Here is an 18,735-nt window from a genome sequence, read left to right as displayed (position 1 = left end):
GAAGAAGGTATCGTGGATATGCCCAAAAGCTAAGATCAATGTCGAACAAATTGTCGAAGACCATTGGCTTAAAACGAAAGTACGCATTTCCTACAGTCAGTTGGAATAGCATCGATTCCTGGACATGCCTTATCACGGACATGTCCTTTCTTGTTTATCCCAACACTTTCATCGGCCCTGAGGTACTTAGTAGGATTATGGAGGCAAAAGCTGGAGAAGACGATATGGTGAACAATGAACTGGATTGTACCTACATACTTATCCTTCTTTCAGTGTCAGACCAATCACGAGGTAATACGATTACGATAATGCTGTCATCGGATGTATGTATTCTTCGGTGGAAATAAGAAACATGATGACTTATTGCATGCATCATTGCTCGTGATGTCCTGGGAAGAGTTTGTGGCTGCACCATAGTGCTGGGAACTGATGAGTGAACATAACAGACAGACGTTGCTACCCATTTTGTCGTGGGTGTCAATGTGCGGAGCCGCTCGGTGAATCTTGGAGTTTGTACGGGCTTCGGTGGCAACTCGGGCATGGTCGGAAAGAGCTTGCACATGCCTGTAAGACGGTATTTAGGGTTGGCGAAGAGTTTGAGCTGTTTCATCAAGCATCACGGTCTGAAAGGCTCGAACAATATCGTGTAGATGAGAAGGAAGGTCGGCCGCACGTTTGCTGAGTCTGAACAGTGCGAGCGGCGAGCGGCAACTAAGAGATGCCGCTTCGGCATAGAATCCGAAGAGCATGCGACACGCGAGAACTTGCCGAGCAGGAACAAACCGGGGATGTATTGCTCACGAGCTTACAGAGCCTTACTTAGCGGCTGCTTGCATGTTGGTGTCAGGGTAGTAAATGCGCATGGGTGATGCATTTCTGATGGAACTGCTGCGAGGCATAGCATCTTGAGGAAGGAGTGATGGTTCGCCGGGAGCACAACCCCGAAACGAATAAAACATTCCTACATCCAACGTAGAGTTGCAACAAACGAACAGCAAGAGAAGTTCTCTCAAAGTGTATTCGATCATGCATCGGTGACCTGATCTCTCAGCGCACGATAATCGGCCCAGCCCTGGAAGGACGTAGGGCTAGGCAGGGCCTGCCGAAAGGGCCTTACCTCATCACTGCCCGCACATGTCAACGTGGGTCTAGCGGCGCCGGAAGTTCGGCGACGTCACCATGAGTTTTGAGCATTGCGTTATCTTTTAATAAGTCGCCGCGTGCGCCATAGTATTTTACATACCCATTCAGACTCTACACACAGACTCATCCAAACTCCTAACACTAAGCGTATACCTGACGCACGATTCTCAACAGCCGCCACATTCTCACGACTATCCATCATACGCCTATATTCCGAATCGGAGCGGTTTCTACCTAAGACAAGATGAAGGTTCTTACCAAGGAAGAGGAGGCGGCGCATTACAAGTGAGTATTGGACTCGAATGGCGATGGGAACTTTGTACTGACAGCTTCAAGTGCCACAATCAAGGGCGGATCGATAGGTGGTGCCATTGGTACGGCGATAGGTGCTGCAGGTGTCATGGCTGCGAGCAGAAGATACCACTCCTTCCGAGCGCTCACAGTTCCTTTCCGGGCTTTCCTTGTTGCCTCAACAGGAACATTCATCGGTACGTATCTCTCTATCGCAAAACTCCGGAGTTCGATTGCTAACAATGCTACCCCACAGCCGTCATCGCCGCCGACCGAGCCTCCGCAGCATACGACATCGAACACACACCCGAGAAGAAGCGCCAAGTCGAGCGAGAGAAGGAGCGCGAAGCCCTTTACGAGCAAAACAAGACAGCCCTCGAGCGCGCCAAAGACTGGGCAACCGAAAACCGATACCCGATTCTCTTTGGTTTCTGGGTCGCCTCCATGGCTGGTTCATGGCACATGGTCAACCGCAATCCATACCTGAGCGGATCGCAAAAGCTAGTGCAGGCGCGTATGTACGCACAGGGCGGCACACTGGCAGCGCTGCTAGGCAGTTTTGCGATTGAAGGCGCGGACGCTGCCAAGGGCAAGGGAAGGTGGGAGACAATTAGGGTTATCGACCCGAACGATCCCGAACATAAGCATGTTATCGAGAAGAAGATTCACCACGAGAGATATGCTGGAGAGGACCAGTGGAGAGGTATGTGTCTAACTATTGGTTGTATATGGGGAATAGATAGCTAACTTGTTGATGCAGAAATGGTAGAGGCTGAGGAGCAACGCGAGAAGGAGCGCAAGGCTGCTGCTGCGGACAAGGAGCACAAGGCTAAGCAGCATGCTGATGCGGCTAACAAGAAGGAGAAGAAGGCTGAGAAGGAGGAAGAGCAGAACAAGAACAAGGCTTAAGCTTGGGTCGATTTGATGTTCCACACTATCCTACTACGACCTCGAATACCGCCCACCACCCTACCTCCAACCACCCAATTCGTGTCCGATTCGGCCTTTGCGTTGTCTTTCCAACATCTTCGACTTCATTTACTGGCGTTTGGATGCAAAATACTCTACGACCCTGACATTGTACCTGTTATATCTGTACGACTAGGTTGTGCTCAGGGGATTGGATGATAATGCGTTGTATGTACATATGAGCGCGCTTTAGCGCGTCTATGGAAACTATATTCTTATGCTACAACATTCGACTATCTGAAGATGTTGCCTAATGCTGCGTTTATCCCTCAGAATTATAGAGGATTCCTTTTTGTGAGCCCCCCAACCCTGCACATGTCGGCTGTATGATTCTCAGGGTCCGTCATGACGTCTGCGTTGCTGAGTTGGGGCATCAAGCACGTCACATGCTTTCGCGACGAAGCTAGCTGGTGCATACATGTTGTGAGACATTCTGTTTTATGATGGTGTCTTCGATTTGGCTACTACCTACATCTTCTCTGAACAATCGCGTCTTGGCCAGAATTGAGAAATTGTCTCTTCGCGTACAACTCCCACCACCAGCTCCGATTCCACTCAGCAAAACGAAGACATGAGTCAATCAGACGTGCCACGAAAGCTGCAAACAATATCGCAAACGCTCATCCCCAAGACCAATCTCGTCCAGCCACCCAAGAAAGCTCAAGATTCGCAGCTTACCGCGACAATCGCAGACCTACACGTCCATCCTACCATCGAAGCACTGTTGCATATCGCAAACCATGACTTGAATTCTGCGCACTTCCTAGTCCGGCACATGCAGGCTCCGCCAGCTGTGGAGGGGATGCTACTACACGGTATCTTGCACCGCGCGGAGGGAGACTTCAACAACGCAAGAGCATGGATAAGTGACGTCGCAGATGCATGTGAAGGCTACCAACCTAAGCACAAAGAAGATGGGCAGGAACTGGAGGCTGAAGTTGCGAAACAAGTTGGTAGCAACTCTTCTATTTCGTCTTCCTTGATCAAATTCGTCTATGGCGATGAGGAGCCTAAGAGTTTGATCGACGCCGTTGAGCAATTTCGAAGCAAGAAGAAGATTGAGAGGACGGGTGACGAGGAGGGAATCGAGAAGAGGATAAGAGACGAGGCGGAGAAGGTGCTGGAGTGGTGTAAGAATAAGTTTGGGGATGGGGTGTGGGAGGATGCGACGAAGGCTTGGGTCAAGAATAGTGAGGAGATTAGCAAGATCAGTGGGGATATGGTTAGTGGTGGTAAGGGACATAGGGAATTCTGAGACTAGAGATGGCGTTGGCGGTGTCATAGCACGCGTAGTGGGGGTTGAATTATTCCTGTTGCTAGAACGCTGTTGAGCGAAGACATCTAGAGCAATCCTTACGGCGATCTCCCAGATTTCGGTAGCTTGTCGGCACCTGTTCTAAGGACACGTTTATCTCCAGGAACGTCCTGTCAAGCGACCCAGTGATAGTATCGTGAAAGCGATGCCAAGACGTGATGATTTGTTCCTGCCCACGATCGCAACGTGCATCCCCACTACCGCGCTCAACCATGGTTCAGATCGCCATCCTCGGGGCAACAGCACGTGAGAGAGGCAGCAGGAATGAGTGTCTCAAAGCCTGTATACAAACAGAGAGCATGATGCAGGCGACCGTCATCTGTACGGCAGCAACCACCGCCTGGGCCTAAGCGAGGATCAGTGCCAGGGTGCAGCGGCGAATGGGCGTCGACGCTCCAGAAGCGGTCGGCCTGTGACATCAACGGCCAGCTTTCACCCCTAACAACGCCATTATTCTTCCCGCACCACGTGCAGCTCTCGGCTGGACTGTACACCAAGCAATCATGGCCGATGATTCCCTCAAAGTGAATGGCCAGGGCCGTCCCAGCAACGTCAAACACCACACGTCACCCTCGCTCATGATGAACGCCCACTTTGCCGGCGTCGGCGACAACGTCGACAAAAGTGCCTACGAACATGGCATCCAGGTCATTGACGAGGACAAGATGTTCAAGTATGTCTTCTGAACGTGCAGGCAATTGGGCAGCGGGGCAGTAGGCTAATGGGTTCTCGCCATGTAGCACAAACGTATCTACATATCTCAACATTGAGAAGGTTATCCCCGCCGGCTTCAACTACCACCTCATATCCGTCTTTGGCTCGCAGTCTACCGGAAAGTCGACGCTCCTCAACTACCTCTTCGGCACCCAGTTCGGCGTCATGTCCGAGCAGGAGCGCCGCCAGACAACAAAGGGAATCTGGATGAGCAAGAACAAGCGCGAGGAGGGCGGCTCCAACATGGCTGAGAACATCCTCGTCATGGATGTTGAGGGTACGGATGGTAGAGAGCGAGGCGAGGACCAGGACTTTGAGCGCAAGAGCGCCCTCTTCGCGCTTGCCACGAGCGAGGTCCTCATTGTCAACATCTGGGAGCACCAAGTTGGACTGTACCAGGGTGCCAACATGGGCCTGCTCAAGACTGTGTTCGAAGTCAACCTACAACTCTTCGTCAAGGACAGCCAGTAAGTGTTTCGATTGTCCTGGATCTCTCACATGCTGACGATTACGTAGATCAACTCCCAGATCCCTCTTATTCTTCGTCATCCGCGATCACCTCGGCACGACACCCCTCAAGAACCTTCAGAACACCTTAATACAAGACCTCTCCAAACTGTGGTCAACCATCTCAAAACCCAACGGCCTAGAGAACTCGCGGATAGAAGACTACTTCGACTTCGCCTTCGTCGCCCTCCCACACAAGATCCTACAACCAGAGAAGTTTGAGGAGGCAGTCACACAGCTTAGCAGGCGGTTCAAGGAAGGGTACAATGACCCGAGGAAGAGCGGACTCATCGACGAGGCATCGGCGCCCATCTTCCTGCCCCAATACCACCGACGGATTCCCGCAGACGGTTTCTCGGCATACGCGGAGGGTGTGTGGGATCAGATTGTCAACAACAAGGACTTGGATCTACCTACACAGCAAGAGCTGTTGGCCCAGTTCCGCTGTGACGAGATCTCGCGGGAGGTCCTTGTTGCTTTCGATGAGAAGATCACACCACTGGAGGACCAACAAGCCGACCATGCTCGAACAGGCCAGCTTTCAGTCATTGCCGACCTCGGCCCTGCGATGAGCGCTGCACGAACCAAGGTCTTCAAAGACTTCGACACGAACGCGAGCCGATACCACAAGGGTGTTTACAAGCGGAAGCAGGCAGAACTTGAAGCCAAGGTGGATACACGGTTGAAAGCACTGTTCCAGAAGCAACTCACAGCTGCTCACAAGTCCGGAGTGGAGTCCTTCAGCGAAGCTGTCAGCGCGGCGGTGAAGAGCGGTCAGAAGAAGGGCACATACGACTTCGCACAGATTGTCGATTCAGAAAAGAAGCAGGCGCTTGCTAAGTTTGAAGAGGATGCGAAGGCCATGGCCATCGAAGGCGCGGCCTGGAGCAGTCATGAGAACGAGCTGAAGATCTACAAGAAGGACCTTGATGACGTCTCTGGCCGTCTGCGCAAGGAGGAGATGAGGCGTCTGGCCACACGAATCGAGCGCTGGGTACGATCAAGATTAGATGAGTCTGTCGGTCTGGAATTCAACAAGCTCGGATCTGGTCGAGGCGGTTCTGGCGCGCCCGAGCATGGCGAGCGACCACCAACAGAGAAGGATCTCTGGGACCGTGTCTGGACTATCTTCACCGAAACTGTCTCGAGCGCCGAGAAGCGTTTCACCGACCGCGCATCCAGCTTCGATGCTAGCTCCGAAGAAGTTGAGGTCGGTCTTTGGAGGTTACGACGGAAGTCGTGGGCTGTGCTCCGCGCAAAGATTGACGAGGAAGTCATGGAGGGCAACATTCTATTGAAGCTGAGAGAGAACTTCGAGGACAAGTTCCGCTACGATGAGCACGGTGTCCCGAGAATATGGCGACCTACAGACGACATCGAGGGTGTCTACACCAAGGCCCGCGAGTCGACGATTACCGTCATCCCACTTCTCGCCCGTTTCAAGCTGGCGAAAACATCAAGTCCTCCACCGCTCGACGCCTGGATCGGCGAGGCTCCAGCCTCAGCGACCGCTGCGGATGAAGACGATTTGACACCCATCGGTGGCTTAGACGACGAAGAGGGCAAGACCCTAGAAGAAGAGATGACGATTCTTTCCGACGCCAAGCAAGCCGATCTCCTGATCCGCTTCAAGAAGACCGCAGACGGTGTGTACGTGGAAGCCAAGCGTAGCGCGATTGGCGGTATCACACAAGTGCCGTTGTACTTCTACGGTCTCCTCCTCGCGCTGGGTTGGAACGAGATCGTAGCTGGTAAGTCTCAAAGTCGTCTCTGCTTTCCGTTACCTATATACTAACCCTTCTCAGTCCTCCGCAACCCAGTATACTTCATCTTCCTCATCCTCCTCGCCGTCGGCGCCTACGTAACCTACACCCTCAACCTATGGGGCCCCATGGCACGCATGGCCAACGCCGCCTCCGCACAAGGTCTTGAAGTCGGCAAGGAGCGTCTCCGCACTTTCCTCGAGAGCTCGGATACTGGCCGCCAGGCTATGGCTATGAGCGGCGGTATGAATGAGACTAGGAGGCACGAGGATGTCAGGATGGATAGGCTCAATGGCGATGGCAAGAAGAGCAGGGCTGAGGAAGAGGACCTCGATGATATTTGAGTACATGCCACTGCGATTGGCTGGCTCTTTTGGGTAGATACTGGATAGGGTAGGATACGGAAAAGGGATTGTATGCCTTTGATAAAGTGTGTTTGAGCACTCTGTTGATAGAATCCTAGTTGTTGGGACGGCTTCGTCGGAATGAGGAGCTGAATGAGGAGCTGAATAAGTGAGTCGCATGGTGTATTTTCATGCGCGCGATTGGGTATGTGAATGCTGCATTGATGGTGATGACGATCGTCAGCAGTACAAGCGGTTCCGCGATTCCGTGTCCGCGCTACTGGTGTATATAAACCATCTTTCTGGTCGTGCTCTCTTCTCCTCATACTTTCTAAAAGCCTCCATCTTTTATTACCAAAATATCGCCAATGGCAATTGATGTGGACTCGGAGACCAACTCTAGTCACCTATTCCAAAAACAGCATACCTCTCACACATGTCTTCTCCTGCCCAAATTTCGGTCCATTCTTTGCTACACAAAAGAAAAAGAGGTGGCAGTGCCTGATGTTCTCTGGGCCTCTGTTTTGGTTCAAGATCACACCATCATTGAAAATGAACACCGTCATGAGCTATGTGGTTGGCCTCTACTTCTCCAGCGCGAGCGACGAACATCTACCTAAATACACCATCGCCGCTAACATGTCGACTTTGGCCTGCGCTGTCCCAAAATTCCGTCCAAACAGGACATATCGAGGCTTCGAAATATAGAGCCGCCGCTCGCATGTGCTGCTGTTGGCGTTTGGGACTTCGGATTCAAAACACCCAAGGCATCGAGACATGAGCAACCAATACCGGTTCTACGGTATCTATCACCCTCGCCTCGCGAACTAGTGCAACAAATACTTAAACGCTTCCGGCGACTGCTGGATCTGTTGATTACTCGTCCATCTACTTTCCGGCAAGGATATCAAAACTGCACCCTTGCAACAGCATGGAGCTTTTCTAAAGTCACCAGCAAAGAAAGGAATGATCGTGGCGCCTCCCTGCTTCCTTACATTTCGCAGTTACGATGATGTGGCCTCATACAAAATAAGTCAACCAATATGCCTATGGGTGCTGTCGTCTCGCCTCGTCCATGGGCTCAACACCAGAACATGTTCGATATGCGACCGATGGAATCGAGCTAGCGGAGGAAGTAAAACTACTCGAGTGGTATCATAAGTCACAAAGCCTACCAAAAAGAGTTGACCCAACACTCATGTCGACGAGATGTAGCAATTGCATCATTCATTCAAGATAAAAGACATGCGCGATATATCCGGCACTCGGCTGGTTGCGGATACCGATATAAATATCCCTGCTTTCTTCCAGGAATTCTGAAATCATCTTCCCTCTTTTCCAGTTCAAAACAATGGACGAGAACTTTGATGGAGCCGCGTTGCCTGGGCTCAAATACCCCGAAACTACATTCATGGCTCGCTTCAAGCTATCCAGACTTCTGCACCATAGACCAAAAGCCAGTAGAATGGAATTCATGTGTTGTCTCTGCGGTCAGCCAAGAAACTGTTCTTGGAAACTACATGGATAATACTGCATGTTGTGGCAGTCCGCTTCTCCCTTCTCCCGGACTTGGGAAAATACCGACATAGCGATTAACATCGCGATATACCCCGGCATGTCCTGTTACAACAAACAAAGCCCTGAAGACTATACTCTTGGCTAGCTAGTGTTCTTAGTCCCTATAAGTGCTGTTCTCTAGCTTGATCACCTTACCTTCTCTCGCTCAACAACATCTCTTCCCGATTATCATAAGTCGAAAAGCACCAATTCATGTCTCTTTGAGCAAGAAGAAAGCTTCCAAAGTAAAGAACAATAGTTTCATGATCTTTTTCTGAAACGAGGACGAGAACGCTCGAGAGTGAGCTGAAACATGGCTGTTCACAGACTATGACTTTGCTCTCGTTGGAAACCCCTCTGATAACGGAATTTGAGAGACTTCTCAACGACGAATGACATCTCTTTACACATACTTGATCAGCCATAATTATCGAAATTCACCTACAACCATGCTATGGGAGAGGAGAGAACACAAAAACAGCAAACAAAGCTACTCATGATCTTGCGGGCGCGTCGGTATTCATGAAGCAGGGAATATGCTATTCTATCGGATCTGAATACTCGAAATGTAACGGCGCCTGCTTCCATTTCTGATAGTAACATGTTTTTACAAAACCTTCACCGCCAACATTCATTCGTGGGCTGGCATAGTTGAGCAGACTAAAAATACCGAGTTGGGCCGCTCTGTGCTTTTCCACATGCGAGACGAAAAGACTTACCGCAGTCTTCTAGGGTATATGGCCGATATTCGGGCTACGAGTCTGCTATATAAGAAGCTTGTACCTGGATCGCCTTTCCTCTCCAACATCTCTCTTCAAACCCTATCTTTCCAAAACTCCAGAGATTGCCGAGCATGTCTTTCTGCGGACTGAAAAGTATTCAACCAAAAGACGCATGTTCTGGTCGTCGTACGGGAGCGAAGTCAGCTCGTTCATGTTCCTGTCGAAACGTGGTTCCGTCAAGTGCGTGGTAGATCAAAACCATGCCACCTCACTCATGGTGTCGACTCAGCATAGTACAGCGAGACTAGTCTATGCTGTTTAGTCACTCCAAAACGGTCGGATCCGCTTCTCATGAGTGTGTGAGCCTTCGCTGGGTCGTTACTATAAAGCTGTCGATTCTGTTCCTCGACTTACTCGCCATCCAACTGCTCTCTCCCAGAAGTCTACAAAACCCATCATACCACATTTCATGGTATCTCCTCCAATTTCAAAAAGCAACCCATAACGAACCATGACTGAGTGATCGGAAGAATTTCCAGTATCGGTATGTGCAGACTACCCAATTATCCGGAACTTAACCTCAAAGCTTAAGCAGCTCCATTGATGTCTTGTCCAGCGACTTGCGAAACCAGAAAAGACCATGCAAGCCTCGCATGAGCGTTGTCAGCCACCTTTCTCATCTACCACCCGAATAGTACACTCCTGGATCTATATATCCTCTCCTTTCCGTACTCCTCATCCAGTACTAAAATCGTCTCTCCAACCTAATAGCGCCAAAGCGGTGATGTAAACAATTCATGAGACTGTTTCTGCTTCTTAAATTTCTCAAAAAAGACATCAATAAAGAGATATGACGTTCGGTTGAAAGAGAGGGCTAGTCGATCTAAACTCTACATGAACCAAGACATGTTCTCCTCTGGAAGCAGCTGCGAAAAGATTCCGTGGCATTTGCTTATGCTTGGGGCTGGCCTCCAAAACGTCGATTAAGACAACGCATGTGCGGGACGGCTGCCAGAAATACAGACGCAGCCTGTCTATGCCGTTGCTGTGGGTAGTGCTGGTCTCGATCGTATAAATATCTGTCCTCCGATATAAACAAATTCTCTTCTCGATTATCGCATTGCACGTTCTTTTCAAAACGATAAACAAGATTACACATGGTGTTGCTTTGTGCTCCAAATACCAAAACCACAAAGATCATGGACTAGGTGTGGGGTACGAAAAACCTCAGGAAGAGAACACATGTGTTACCTGCGGACCAACAAGAGAATTGTGCACGCCTGTATGAATGTACACAAAGAGCGATGAGAATCTGATGAATGTGAAGGATGAGATTGTGCGTAGTACAATCTAGCGTTCAAATGACACATCACACGGGTGGATGGCACGGCTCAGCCCATTGAAGGAGTTCATCATAGATTCGATCGCTCAAATTATATCCCACTCAAACCACCCATCTAAACCCCAAACTTCCTCGGATCCAAACTCCCAATCTGCGCACTCTTCCCCTCCCCCTCAAACACAAACTCACTCAGCAGCTTCCCCGTCGCAGGCCCATTCTGAATCCCCCAACAAGTATGCCCCGCACCCATCAACAACCCCCTTACACTCGTCTTGCCTATAAGCGGCCCACTCCCCCTACTAACATTAGGCAAATAGCACGCTTGTCTCGCCGTAACCTCTCCATCCCTCAGCTCTTCGGAAATAGCCGCGACCTGGTCGAAAATCTCTTGACACTTACTCTCATCGCACTGCACGAGATCCGTAGATGTGGGCAAGGGAACGAGGTGGTCGCCCTCGCCGCAGGCGTAGACTTCCTGGTTGGGCCGGGCGTAGATTTCTGGTGTTACGGTTTCCCCGCGTTTGTTGTTGCCGCGAGGCATGTCTATTGAGGTGAAGAGGGCGTAGGCGGAGACGGGTCGCGAGGGGCGGATGGTGACGCTGTGGGCGCGCAGGGCGGAGATGGGTGATGGCTTCCAGACTGTTTTTGTCCAGGGGCCTGCGGTGAGGATGACGGTGTCGGCGGGGAGGTTGTGTTCTTCGCCCGAGTCTTTGCTCTTGTATGAGACGGATTTTACGGCGCCGGCTTCTTGCTCGATGTTCGTGGCGGAGCCGTAGACGATCTTTACACCTTTCTCTTCGGCGAGCTGCGCCATGCTTGTTGTGAAGTGGTATGGATGTACTTGGGCTGTTGTGAGTGGTGTACCCATCTCTTCGTAAGACTTCATGCCATCTGCAGCTATCCAGTCCAGATCTTTAGGTACACCAGCAGCACGTAGTAGCCCAATTGCCTTCTGCGTTCGTTTCTGTAGACTGACCGAATCTTCTTTACTCTTGCCGTTCGCATTGTCTTTACCAGCCTTGTTCTTAGCTAGAACACCATACATATCGACCTGTCCACAGTGCACAGCTCGATAGCCCCAACGTTCAGCGCCGCCATGCTTCTCAGCTAGCTCCTGATGCAGTTTGTAACTTAGCGGTACAATACAGTTGGGGTACGCCCATAGTGCCAAAAGACCACCTGCTTTTCCTGAGGCACCGCCAGCAATCTTGGTTGCTTCTAAAAGTGTGATGCTGTCTCTTTCTTTGTTGAAGTTTGGATGATGCGAAAGGAAATACGCTGTAGTTGAGCCAATGATGCCGCCACCTGAAGTCGTTAGTAAGAAAAGTCATCGAAAACAAGAGACTTTTGGCAAGTCTTACCAATGATGACAATGTTACGCTTCTGCTGTTCGGCTGCCATGATGTTTGTTAGGCGCGAAGTTGCTCTTAGCATGAAGATATTGTCGAGTTGCGAGAGTGGCGTTGTTGGTGTTGCACTTTTCGGTGAGATTTAAACCGACCACTGGGGTACGTCATAGTTGACATGTGCGCGAATGTTCTCAGAACCACCCTTGGAAATGTGCACTTAAACAAAGATGAAGATATTATTTTGCTATGATAGCATAGAAAGGGCGACCTAAAAATCTAAATAGGTAAGAAAACCGTAGAACTACTAGGATGCACCGCGTCGCCTTAGAAGTCTCCGCCCATGTCGCCCATGTCATCACCACCGCCCATATCTCCTCCACCCATATCATCGTCACCGTAGTTATTCTCGACATAGGTGTCACCACCGTCTCCCGCCATTGCTGATCCGATGAGCCCACCTGCCAGCAGACCTCCTCCGGCTCCAAGGGCCATGCCACCCATGCCGCCGCCTCCCGGACGCCTGCCGCCACCCATGCCGCCTCCCATAGGCATACCGCCGCCCATGGGCCGGCCGTAGCCTCCGCCTCCGTAGCCTCCACCGTAACCTGCCTGGCCGTATGCTGGCTGGCCGTAACCATGCTGTTGTTGTGGGTAACCGTGCGATGACGATGAATGAGACGAGCCAGTGGCCTTTCCGAGGATCTTGCCTAGCAGTCCTTTGCCCTTGCTTCCCTTGTCTTGTGTACTCGAGTCGTGTTGTTGCTCTTGCGGGTACGAGCCGGTCTGCTGTCCATAGCCGCCGTACTGTGGTGGTTGCGACTGGCCAGGCTGCTGGTAGTAGTCGTTCGCATGTCCGCGCGTGTCGCTCGAGTGTCCGCTGGCGCGCGCTTGTTCTTCTTCTTGTAGCCTCCTGGCAAGCGCCTCATCCTCGCTCGTGTTCGCGTATGGGTTGTTGCTGCCGAAGCCTCCCTTCTCGCTGGGGTATCCGCCTACCGCACCACTTGCTGGAGGCGCATATCCGGGGGGTGCGCCAGCAGGCGGGGCTTCGCCGGGAGGATAGACTGCCTCGGTTGGCTTATCCCATTGCGACTGCTTTGTATAGGTGTTGACGTAGAACCACTCGTTGTATTGCGGGTTCCAGACGGCCTTCCAGCCTTCAGGTACCTTTGGCGGGGGAGGGCCCTATGAATCCTGTTAGCGATGCCATACGACACCACAGCTGCGATTGCGATGTACATACCGGTGGTGGTGCGAAGTCTGCCATGGTGTGTGGTCGATATGAGAGAGCTGAGTGTCGAATGGGTAGAAAGAAGACCAAAGGATAAAAAAACCGTATGTATATCACGTATAACAGGTAATGTCGCAATGTAAGCTGCGGGGTGGTGGGCTAATAACCCAGGGCATTACGCTCGAACGGGAGCTCCAGTCGAGTGCGCGTCATCGTGGCGAACGAATAAAGCGCCACGTGCCTGCTGAGCCACATTGCGCCACAGAATTACTAGTTCTCTTGGAAGATATGCCGTGGTTCCGTAGATAGTGCACGACGTTTTGGTCAGGAATGGTGGATATTGAACGGTGTTCTATGAGAGTGATGTCATTGGAGACCTGGAAGGCGAACACACATGAAGCGGGCTAGTCCCAACTGGGTATTGGCGATGATGCCCCAACATTCTCAAGCAAACGATCATTCTTTAATGGTAAAATACACCAGGCCTTGGAATTCCATAAACGTATTCCAGCATCCCTCACTTCTCTTCTGATAGGTCCCCTATGTGCGCCTCGGACCAGCCAGCTTCCTACCAGTCTGTCTGTTGTACCACCATGCAGATGCCTGCGTCCTTGTACAGCTTGCCGAAATCTTCCTGGATTCTCGTCTCCATTTTTGGCAGATAATCCCAAGAAGAACATGCGGTAACTTCCGCTGTAGGACCACCGATGTTGACGACCGCCGCGGAGATGTATGACGTAGGCACAGCGGTAGTGAAGTTGAAGGTTGCTTGGTCGAGCCGCGGCAACATGCCTTGCATCTTCAACACAGCCAATTGCTCTATGACGATTTTGTTCTGAAGGTTGTTGTTCATATAGCGGAGGATGATGTGATTCAGAGTAGCAGGAAGCTGGCCTTTGAGGCGCGCGTAGATGTTCTCAGGCTCTACCTCATCGTATGGGATGTCCAGGACATCCCCAAGAGGCACTCCCAATGTTTCAAGGTTCTCAAAAATCTTGAGGGAAGTTTTCCCACAGTTCACCCCAGCAGAGAAGAGCGTCAAAGTCTTCAGGGAAAGCTTGGAATGCGCGAATGAAGCCAAAAGGTCTAGTACCGAGATTTCGGATCCTGTAATTTCACTGACCTGGGCTGGACCAGGCCGGTAGGCTATACTATGCAGCTTCTGACCGAGCATGATCTTACGCAAGAGGCGAACGTTAATTCCACACCCGAGAAAGAGGACATGCTCGAGTTTGGTCGAAGGAAGCGCTTTGGTTGTGAATTTATGGCCACCGGCGGCAATGGCAATAAGGTAGATCTTCATCGAGTTTGGTGTAATATCGAGAAACTGTAAACTGTTCTTGACAACTGGCTCTTTCGAGTTTGTGTTTGAGCCGTTGATCTGTAGCGCCGACAGCTTCTGAAGCGCTGTGCTCGAACAAGAGAGGAATTGATACCTATATTTTAGTGCACCAGGTCAGTACATGTTTCACATGGACCACAAAGTGTTTTGACTTACCGATCAAGGAGCGGAAAGGGGCTCAGTCCATCGATACGGAGGACCTCCAGGTTGGGTAATAGAGCCAGCATCAGCACAAGCTGAGCATCCTCTACACCCCTCCCGAGGAGTCGCAGAAAGTCACCGTCCTCCTTCAGTGTTGTGTACCATACGACGCTCGCCTTCAGCGACGATACAGAAAGCGACGTGGGCTCCGTGACTATGCCAGCCTTGACTGTGGCTCCGACGAACAACTTAAAGCTCGCTGCAGCTGAATCGCGTACGCTCTTTTCTGTACTGGTGAACGATGGGCCGCTCTTCTCACTGAGGTAGGCGAATGTGATGGACGACATGAATATACCGACCAACAACACCCACCGGCAATATCGACAACCGACGCGGCTATGATCTCACAAGCTTCAGCTTGCTGAGAACCTTGTTTAATCATTCGAACTTCATCCAGGTGGTGTGGATCAATAGGAGCCCTTCTTTTTTCATTGAGTCTTCGCCCTGGTGGCATTGCTTGAGGAAGAAAATCTACTTTGTGATACTGGAGAGGAGTGACTAGAGTGAGATTGCAACTTGCAGCGCATCGCGCCGGTCATAATAACAAGTAGTAATAGAGAGAAGAACATGTCGGTGTTGCGCAAAGTTGAGTGTCTTGTGAGACGAGATGATGGGGAGGGAGAATGAACGGTCAAGTGCCAGAACGCAAGAACGAGATCATGGCGGGCAAGTGACAAGGACAGCATGCGACAGCGCAACGACAGCATGTTCCTGCAAGGTGTCAAGTGATACAAGCATAAGCCTTGATACGTCGTCATATTGTTGATGATGACAGGTCGGTCGCAATCATGTCAGTAGCGCTGGAGGAGATAGAGAGACCCTCTGGTAAGGTGAGAAAGCTCATCGTCATGCAAAGGACATTGATGATCTCTAGCAGCTGATAGTAGTGATAGACGCTACCGAAGAACGAGCTTGAAGATATCGCAATTGTTGGCCGAAGATTTGTGCAAGTAAGTCGTGCTACCGCTCCGCCGTGCTCACACCGATCGCTCACCTCACTTGCGCTTCCATGAACGGCGATTAAAGGATGGCGCCAATTCATGAATCTCCAGTAAGAGCCACGAAGGCGCTATACCCTAAGATGGATTTAAGAGGAGCACCCAGCTCTTGATCCGCCTTTGCAGCGCAGTCATGTACCCGCAATCTTTGCACAGTCTTACCTGTCTAGAAGCTAACATGGCGAGGCTTCCTCCAACATGGGCCCAAGATCCACTCTCGTATATCCCAGAGCGGTATGCCGGTACCAGTCCCACTACATCATCGTGAGCTTGCGCTTGGTGATTCTTGGTGCAACATCCAGCAGACGTCTCGTGCCAAGTAGTTCTGTTGAGATATATGTACTACAATCGGACTCTCTCCGGTAGCCGTTGGTGTGCTTCATGTATGGCTTCGTGAACGATGTACCGGTATGGCGAGTGCCGCGCTAAAAAGGTATTGCGGAGCCCCACGCGCAGGCCTCAAGCAGGTTACATTGGAATGGAATCCCACGACCTCGATGCGCCATCCGATCCACAATTGCATTCCTGCGGGATAAGCTGACTCGGGCTTTCATGTACTCATAGCAAGCATGATGAGACTGTTACGAGCTCGTCGATCTTCCAGCTGCCCATACGTCATAAGTAGCCATCGTATCAAGCTCAAGCTTAGGAGAGTTGGCCAAGAGTAGCAAGCTCCTATGGCATGGTGTACTTGTCAGCCTCATCCAATTGTTGGGACGCGTCCCACCATGCCGCTCGGAGGGCAATGGACCAAAAGTGGCGCCCGAGATGTTCCGGTGGCAGGCTCGCTTGTATGCATCTTAGCCATACGCCTCGGTAATGGCAACCAGAGACGGGATATCGACATCAATGTGGCATAGCGTTTGGTGGTAAACAGCGCACTCGGTGAATGTGGAGATGCTTGGCAGGACTTCGGTATCTAGACTCTGCGGTCTGACAGGATTGTGTCGTCCTTGGTGTGCTTGGGCTGGGTATCGGCTCCATATGTGGTCTTCGGAAGTGCGTAACACTGCGTATTGTTAGCTTCGAAGCGCGATTTTTTGGAATCTTGTCCGTGCGAGAGTCTATGCAAGACGCGTCCTAGATAGAAGCTTGATGTAATGGCCAAAACCTAACGCGTTGCTTATTGTCTGGACATCCGGAATTACGCAAGGTGCGGGGCTAGGCGTCGGCCGGGAGACTCACAACCAGGAACAAGGAACGGCTGCGGGATATTCGGCGGGCGCGAGGCATTTTGGCAGTATTGGGAAAGTCGAGATATAAGAGTGGAGTAATCGTCCCAACTGAGTGGAGATGGAAGGTGGCTGAGTCGAGATTGCCAGGCGACTAATCGAGTGTCGCGTGACGGCAAGTCGGGAACCTGCTTGGCGCTGAACACCACCAAGGGCTTATCAGCTGGCCAATCCCCATGTCTCGGTGCCATCCACAGCCTTCGATTCCAATGCAGGGCAAACCTTCTCCAAGATGATGATCCAGGACGAAGACTACTTTATCCCGCCCAAGAGCGGCCGGTACCGCTGGTACAATGAACCCCGCCAAACCTCCATCAGGTCGATAAGAATGACTGAGGACAACACTGCCATGAACGATTCGAGCCCCTTGCTGCAACTGCCTCGAGAACTGCGCGATGAGATTTGGGAGCTGGCTTTCAACTCGACGAGGCTGACGTTCGGCCTGCGATACACACCCCGCTATGGCGAGAGGTATCTCAAGCCTGCCCCACATTCCCTCGCGCTATTGCGCGTGTCCCGCCAGATACACATCGAAACACGCGACATATGGCTTCAGCGTGTTACATTCAACTTTGAGGATCCTCAGACCATGCTAAACAGACTCTCCGAATTACCTGAATCTACCGTGTCCAAAATCCGCCACCTTCGGCTGATCGGCTCCCCAATGATGCGTTATCTCAAAGGCTTCGACGACCTCATGTACCGTCACGAATCGATCTTTCAGCTTCTCCCTGCGCTCCGACTAGATTGCTTGACCGTGTTTGCAGTGGCTGCTGCAGCACCGGAGTATGACGCTATCACGAACTTGATCAACCGCGGGAACGGTTGGAAAGAGCTTCGCTACGTCACTCGTAGTTCACGCATGCTCGGCTTCAGCCCCTCCAGAAGCCACGGATCTCGCGAGACCGGTGACATATGCCGCCAGCCCCAGCCGAGGTTTTGGAACAAGAGATTGTGGAATAGAGATGGAGAGGGCTCAGGTTCAATCGTCCAGGTCTTCAGATCGACAGAGGAGAATGACTGCACGTCCGTACTTGACCCAAACAGACGAGAGTCATTCGAACAAACCCCAGAAGAACACCAACTCCAGGGATTCGGCAGGGTTGACGATGAGGATTTGACAAAGGGTGCTGGCGCCCGAAAGGCGTTGCTTGTCTTGGTGAAGCGCGGCGACAACGTGGATGTCACTCAGAAATCGCCTGGTTACGGAAAAGAGCGGGACATGAAGGCGAGATTTCACAAGAGAAGTTGGAGGGTGCGAAAGAAAGTCATTGTTTGGACGCCGCTAGATGCGGAGAAGGACGACGATGATGTTGGCAACGGCTGGGCGAGACCTCAGATCCGGCGTCCACCATACGGCTTTGACGACTACTACGACATCGACGACATTTGAGAAGAGGCGATTCAAGACTGTATTTTCTTAGGAATCGTGGGCTGTGTGTCTCACTCACCTCATCTTCTCCCACGTTCAACATGATGCTTGGTCGGCATTTGCGATCACAGAACACTGCCAACTGTGGTTGACGCCACATGGCAAATCCAGTCAGGTTCAGAGAGGGTAAGGCCAAGCGCATCTCTCAGATTCTTTGCCCTCAGCCAAAACTGCATCATGAACGGCGATACGGACGAGTAAGAACAGTGCATGACTGATCACTTTATATGGATATTGATGGTGGGCTAGCCGTCGCACAACGATACCGGGGTTGATGAAGCAGGAC

At 51.4% G+C, this 18,735-nt stretch overlaps 7 protein-coding genes across 7 annotated transcripts; 4 read left to right on the top strand and 3 right to left on the bottom strand.

Moving 5' to 3' along the window:
• Positions 1-1,128: 1,128 nt before the first annotated feature.
• BKA58DRAFT_187321 (mitochondrial hypoxia responsive domain-containing protein) lies at positions 1,129-2,803 on the top strand. Its single transcript, XM_046165517.1, has 4 exons — positions 1,129-1,428; positions 1,480-1,631; positions 1,691-2,137; positions 2,195-2,803. The coding sequence occupies exons 1-4, from the start codon at positions 1,388-1,390 to the stop codon at positions 2,341-2,343; spliced, it is 789 nt and encodes a 262-aa protein (XP_046023924.1). The 5' UTR covers positions 1,129-1,387; the 3' UTR covers positions 2,344-2,803.
• Positions 2,804-2,974: 171 nt separating this feature from the next.
• Positions 2,975-3,658, top strand: BKA58DRAFT_411953 (uncharacterized protein; the record flags this gene model as incomplete). The annotated part of the gene is made up of 1 exon (XM_046172328.1): positions 2,975-3,658. One exon carries the CDS (start codon positions 2,975-2,977, stop codon positions 3,656-3,658), a length of 684 nt encoding a protein of 227 aa, XP_046023923.1.
• A 363-nt stretch (positions 3,659-4,021) lies between these two features.
• Positions 4,022-7,469, top strand: BKA58DRAFT_469914 (GTP-binding protein Sey1). The gene is made up of 4 exons (XM_046175166.1): positions 4,022-4,391; positions 4,459-4,899; positions 4,949-6,690; positions 6,745-7,469. The coding sequence occupies exons 1-4, from the start codon at positions 4,222-4,224 to the stop codon at positions 7,044-7,046; spliced, it is 2,655 nt and encodes an 884-aa protein (XP_046023922.1). The 5' UTR covers positions 4,022-4,221; the 3' UTR covers positions 7,047-7,469.
• Positions 7,470-10,782: 3,313 nt separating this feature from the next.
• Positions 10,783-12,068, bottom strand: BKA58DRAFT_440486 (FAD dependent oxidoreductase; the record flags this gene model as incomplete). Its single annotated transcript, XM_046173752.1, has 2 exons — positions 10,783-11,972; positions 12,029-12,068. 2 exons carry the CDS (start codon positions 12,066-12,068, stop codon positions 10,783-10,785), a joined length of 1,230 nt encoding a protein of 409 aa, XP_046023921.1.
• A 170-nt stretch (positions 12,069-12,238) lies between these two features.
• BKA58DRAFT_386157 (uncharacterized protein) lies at positions 12,239-13,639 on the bottom strand. Its single transcript, XM_046170435.1, has 2 exons — positions 13,257-13,639; positions 12,239-13,198 (listed from the first exon to the last, which is right to left on the bottom strand). The coding sequence occupies exons 1-2, from the start codon at positions 13,278-13,280 to the stop codon at positions 12,341-12,343; spliced, it is 882 nt and encodes a 293-aa protein (XP_046023920.1). The 5' UTR covers positions 13,281-13,639; the 3' UTR covers positions 12,239-12,340.
• A 155-nt stretch (positions 13,640-13,794) lies between these two features.
• On the bottom strand, positions 13,795-15,307 carry BKA58DRAFT_187074 (uncharacterized protein). Its single transcript, XM_046165516.1, has 2 exons — positions 14,743-15,307; positions 13,795-14,680 (listed from the first exon to the last, which is right to left on the bottom strand). Exons 1-2 carry the CDS (start codon positions 15,072-15,074, stop codon positions 13,813-13,815), a joined length of 1,200 nt encoding a protein of 399 aa, XP_046023919.1. The 5' UTR covers positions 15,075-15,307; the 3' UTR covers positions 13,795-13,812.
• A 1,942-nt stretch (positions 15,308-17,249) lies between these two features.
• Positions 17,250-18,410, top strand: BKA58DRAFT_411950 (uncharacterized protein; the record flags this gene model as incomplete). Its single annotated transcript, XM_046172327.1, has 1 exon — positions 17,250-18,410. One exon carries the CDS (start codon positions 17,250-17,252, stop codon positions 18,408-18,410), a length of 1,161 nt encoding a protein of 386 aa, XP_046023918.1.
• Positions 18,411-18,735: the final 325 nt, after the last annotated feature.

The sequence above is a fragment of the Alternaria rosae genome (genome assembly GCF_020736505.1).
Source record: "Alternaria rosae strain MPI-PUGE-AT-0040 chromosome Unknown BKA58scaffold_6, whole genome shotgun sequence".
NCBI lineage: Eukaryota > Fungi > Ascomycota > Dothideomycetes > Pleosporales > Pleosporaceae > Alternaria > Alternaria rosae.
The sequence above is the reverse complement of the archived record's forward strand: the minus strand, read 5'-3'. Positions and strand labels throughout refer to the sequence as shown.

What these genes read in the sequence shown, in the direction of transcription:
- BKA58DRAFT_386157 (XM_046170435.1), bottom strand. Translation starts at nt 13,280, where the DNA reads ATGGCAGACTTCGCACCACCACCG. An exon ending in CAGACTTCGCACCACCACCG is followed by an intron (nt 13,199 to 13,256) that starts GTATGTACATCG and finishes CAGGATTCATAG; the next exon opens with GGCCCTCCCCCGCCAAAGGT.
- BKA58DRAFT_187074 (XM_046165516.1), bottom strand. Translation starts at nt 15,074, where the DNA reads ATGTCGTCCATCACATTCGCCTACCTCAGTGAGAAGAGCGGCCCATCG. An exon ending in CCCTTTCCGCTCCTTGATCG is followed by an intron (nt 14,681 to 14,742) that starts GTAAGTCAAAAC and finishes ACTAAAATATAG; the next exon opens with GTATCAATTCCTCTCTTGTT.
- BKA58DRAFT_187321 (XM_046165517.1), top strand. Translation starts at nt 1,388, where the DNA reads ATGAAGGTTCTTACCAAGGAAGAGGAGGCGGCGCATTACAA. An exon ending in GAGGAGGCGGCGCATTACAA is followed by an intron (nt 1,429 to 1,479) that starts GTGAGTATTGGA and finishes GACAGCTTCAAG; the next exon opens with TGCCACAATCAAGGGCGGAT. An exon ending in CTCAACAGGAACATTCATCG is followed by an intron (nt 1,632 to 1,690) that starts GTACGTATCTCT and finishes GCTACCCCACAG; the next exon opens with CCGTCATCGCCGCCGACCGA.
- BKA58DRAFT_469914 (XM_046175166.1), top strand. Translation starts at nt 4,222, where the DNA reads ATGGCCGATGATTCCCTCAAAGTGAATGGCCAGGGCCGTCCCAGCAAC. An exon ending in CTCTTCGTCAAGGACAGCCA is followed by an intron (nt 4,900 to 4,948) that starts GTAAGTGTTTCG and finishes ACGATTACGTAG; the next exon opens with ATCAACTCCCAGATCCCTCT. An exon ending in TTGGAACGAGATCGTAGCTG is followed by an intron (nt 6,691 to 6,744) that starts GTAAGTCTCAAA and finishes AACCCTTCTCAG; the next exon opens with TCCTCCGCAACCCAGTATAC.